Source organism: Amborella trichopoda, chromosome 11 (genome assembly GCF_054954075.1).
Source record: "Amborella trichopoda isolate Santa Cruz 75 chromosome 11, AtrichopodaSantaCruz75HAP2 v2.0, whole genome shotgun sequence".
Taxonomy (NCBI): domain Eukaryota; kingdom Viridiplantae; phylum Streptophyta; class Magnoliopsida; order Amborellales; family Amborellaceae; genus Amborella; species Amborella trichopoda.
In genome coordinates, this window is record NC_142346.1 from 40,732,864 (window position 1) to 40,736,670 (window position 3,807).

General features: G+C 34.3%; 1 protein-coding gene across 1 annotated transcript; it reads left to right on the forward strand.

Moving 5' to 3' along the window:
• The first annotated feature begins 565 nt into the window (after positions 1-565).
• Positions 566-2,777, forward strand: LOC18436952 (putative indole-3-pyruvate monooxygenase YUCCA11). The gene is made up of 4 exons (XM_006847172.4): positions 566-1,258; positions 1,628-1,861; positions 2,160-2,282; positions 2,481-2,777. The coding sequence occupies exons 1-4, from the start codon at positions 635-637 to the stop codon at positions 2,673-2,675; spliced, it is 1,176 nt and encodes a 391-aa protein (XP_006847235.2). The 5' UTR covers positions 566-634; the 3' UTR covers positions 2,676-2,777.
• Positions 2,778-3,807: the final 1,030 nt, after the last annotated feature.

The window sequence follows — 3,807 nt, forward strand, 5'->3', positions numbered from 1 at the left end:
TACATTTGATGTGCACTTAAATTTCAACATTATTTCATATCATGAACTATCCAAGATGTTCAAATTTTAACAGCAATTTTGCCAAAATGCCCATGAAATCATTTGTGTCCTGAGACTAAAATGACGAACTTACCGACCCTACCGGCCAATATGTAATATCATCGAGTAAAGTTTCTACTAATTATAGTTTGGATCAACTAATATGGTAAGGAGGGCAGGCATAATCTTGAAAGCATACGTGCCACAACTTTGGAGACAAGAGGGTGAATAATGAAATTACTTCCAATGATTCTATATATACAAAATGAATTTTGAGCAATGGAGAAAAGTTGGCCTTGTAAAGATTTTTCGATCTCTTTTTTTTTTTCAGAATAAATGGATGGCCATAAGGGGAATTTAATAAATATGTATGACTTATTCATATGTGAAAGATATAAAAGGACAAGAGAAAGGAAATCTTTCTAAAAATAAAAATTAAATGTAGCCGTAGGATGATGGGCAAATTAGTTATTTTACTAATAACTATTGCCCTATAAAAAACCTCATACCATGCCCATTTTCTTCACACTCATGTTTTTGTTCGCGAAAGTCTTGTTGTTTGCCATTGCTCTGTTACTTGCATTGCTAGATAAACATGGGAATGGCAATGAGAGAGCAGGTCGTTATCATCGTAGGGGCCGGGCCTTCGGGTCTGGCAACTTCTGCATGTTTGAAAAACCTCCGTATCCCAAATGTAGTCATCGAGAGGGATGACTGCTCTGCTTCTCTATGGAAGAAACGTTGCTATGATCGCCTTAATCTCCACCTCGGCAAAGAATTTTGCGAGCTCCCTCATTTTCCTTTCCCGCCCGACGCACCCACTTTCATATCAAAAATAGATTTTATTAAATATATAGATGATTATTCTGCCCGCTTCGAGGTAAAGCCATTGTTTTCGAGGGAGGTGACTGATGCAACCTACGATAGGGAGGTACAAAGGTGGATCGTGCATGTGAACAACACATGCACCAACAATGTTGAGTGTTATAGTGGGAGATTCTTAGTAGTTGCTACTGGGGAGAATAGTGAGGGCATTGTACCTGAAATTCCTGGACTACCTGAGTTTGAGGGGGAGGTATTGCACTCATCACTATTCAAGTCAGGGAAGGATTACAGTGGTAAAAATGTGCTTGTGGTTGGGTGCGGTAACTCAGGCATGGAGATTGCTTTGGATCTCTCTAATCACGGTGCCGAGACTTCGATCGTCGTGAGAAACTCGGTATGTGGATTCCATTGATTTCAATCTACTTATCAATCCTAAATTTCTTTGTTTTTTTTATTTATCAGGGAAGGATTACAGTGGTAAAAAATTTTACTTTGGTCTTTTTATGCTCATGATCATCTTAACTTAGATCATAAATCTCTAAAATCTATTTTTAAGATGGTCAAAAGCTCCACAGGGAAAAATATATTCATTCTTGATCAAAGACTCCATTACTCGAATTTATCCAAATACTCAATCTCATATATATAATGTGCATGGCCTTAATTATGTATTGTCGTGCCTTTTCCTTATGTTATCTCATGGTATTTAGAGAAATGTGGGCACTTATTGTATAAATGATTCATGTATGTTATGGTGGTGCAGATCCATGTGATGAACAAGGAATTGATTCACATGGGGATGCGTTTGTTGAGGTACTTTCCAATGGCGTTGGTGGATAGGCTCATGGTTTTTTGCAGCATATGGTTGTATGGAGATACAAGCAAGTTTGGCATAAGAAGACCAGAGGAAGGCCCATTTCTTCTAAAGTGCAAGACCGGCAGGAGCCCCATCCTTGATCTAGGAACAATTAAGAAAATTAAAACTGGGGATATAAAGGTCACTCTCTCATGTAATTTAAAGTTAGCATATGAATTGGTGAGAATGATATGGGGCTTTGGTGGTAGTACCGTTGTGCCCCATGATGAAATATAGTTGCCCAAATCCTCTCTAACTTATCAGTTTTTTAGCATACGAATTGGTGTCTTCGTTTTATCTTCCTTATTAATTAGGAATATGTCTCTCTCATAAAGTTAACATATGAATTGGTGCCGGGTTTTCGTCTTCCGCACGAATTTGATATATAGTTTTAGTGTATGCCTTATAACTTATCTCTCTCTCTTTCTCTCTTAAATAGGTCATGAACGCCATTGCATACATAAGAGGGAACGAAGTGCGGTTCTCTAATAATGAGAAGCCGGTTTTCGATGCGATAATACTGGCAACCGGCTACAAGAGTACGATAAAGGCATGGCTCAAGGTTAATCTCATTCAACCCTACCTCAACAAATAGTTTCTTAACTAATGTTTGTTCTAACTGCACTCATCTTAATTCATTAAAAACTCAGTGCATGAATTTAGATCCTAATCAAGTTTCCAGCAATTGATTAAAGATCATGCATCACTTGCTTGGAATTGTATTTGAGGATTTAAGCTGGAAATTCTTTTATTTTGCAAGGATGAGGATGGATTTTTCATTCAAGATGGCATGCCTAGAGCCAAATATCCAAACCATTGGAGTGGGCCCAATGGTCTCTACTGTGCTGGACTCTCAAAACGGGGTCTGTTTGGAGTGTCTGAAGATGCTATGAACATAGCAACTGACATATATTCCCTCTTCAAAGATGGACTCAAGGATAAAATAGTGCTTTGACATTAAAATTAAGGGCAATATTGGCTTGATTGTTTTTGCGTTATGGGTATGGTTGTCTGTGGTTTTGTTTGGATTATATAGATATATGATTAAGTTCTACCACGAATTTATCTCCAACTTCTCTCTATTGTTTTATTTCTTTCTTTCAGTATTGATGTCCAATGTGTCTACATATTTATTAGAAGTGATAATTTAGATGGGAGATTATTATTCCATTTCTCTAATATTTGAAGAAGCTTTTGATGGAATTTCGATAAAATCTCCTGTTGTAAGGGGAGGTTTTATTTAGAAAGAGAGAGATAGAGGGGAGGCAACCTAACGAGGTACGCCATACTTTGCCCACCCCCTCCCTCATCAAAATAATTTAAAGTAAATAAAATGGGCAAACTACCCACGAATAGTATAGGAGTAGGTTTGAAATGTTATTATTTTAAATTTATATTCAAATATTCTTTTATAAGTTATGATGATTAGAATTAAAGAAATACCAAATTTGATATGAATTTGATTGTTAAAAAAAATTAAAAAAAATTAAAATACAATTTGTGTTCTAAAAACAAGGGAATTTATTGTGAAATATGAGATATAAGGGACTATTTTTATCCATAAAAAATAAAATGGATTTATCATAAACTTTTTGTTGAACTTTGTGCGTAATATACAAATATTAATTTTATAGTATCATTCACTATGTAATAAGGAATAAATAATCATTAATAAATATTAGTAATTAATAATAAATTTTTTGGTATGATTCAATGGAATTTGAGTTTGTACATCAGACTTATTACATTAATGAATTAATATTATCAATTAATAGGTCTTCAATGTTAAATTAGGGTCACACATGGCTCTCGCGTAAAAACTGTAACGATGATTGGAGAGTGCATCCTAATACTGTTAATGAAATGATCATATTGATAAATATTATATTTCACAAAATTACTAAACATATACAAAATCAGATGGTCAACATATAATATATAAAATAATACATAATTGCAAACATGAGAAGGATTTATATTATCCAAACGAATTGTTTAGAGCTTATTATATATCATAAAAGGCTATAAACATAACTGTTATATAATATTATTATAATAAATATCCTATGTTTACAAAATTACTAAAC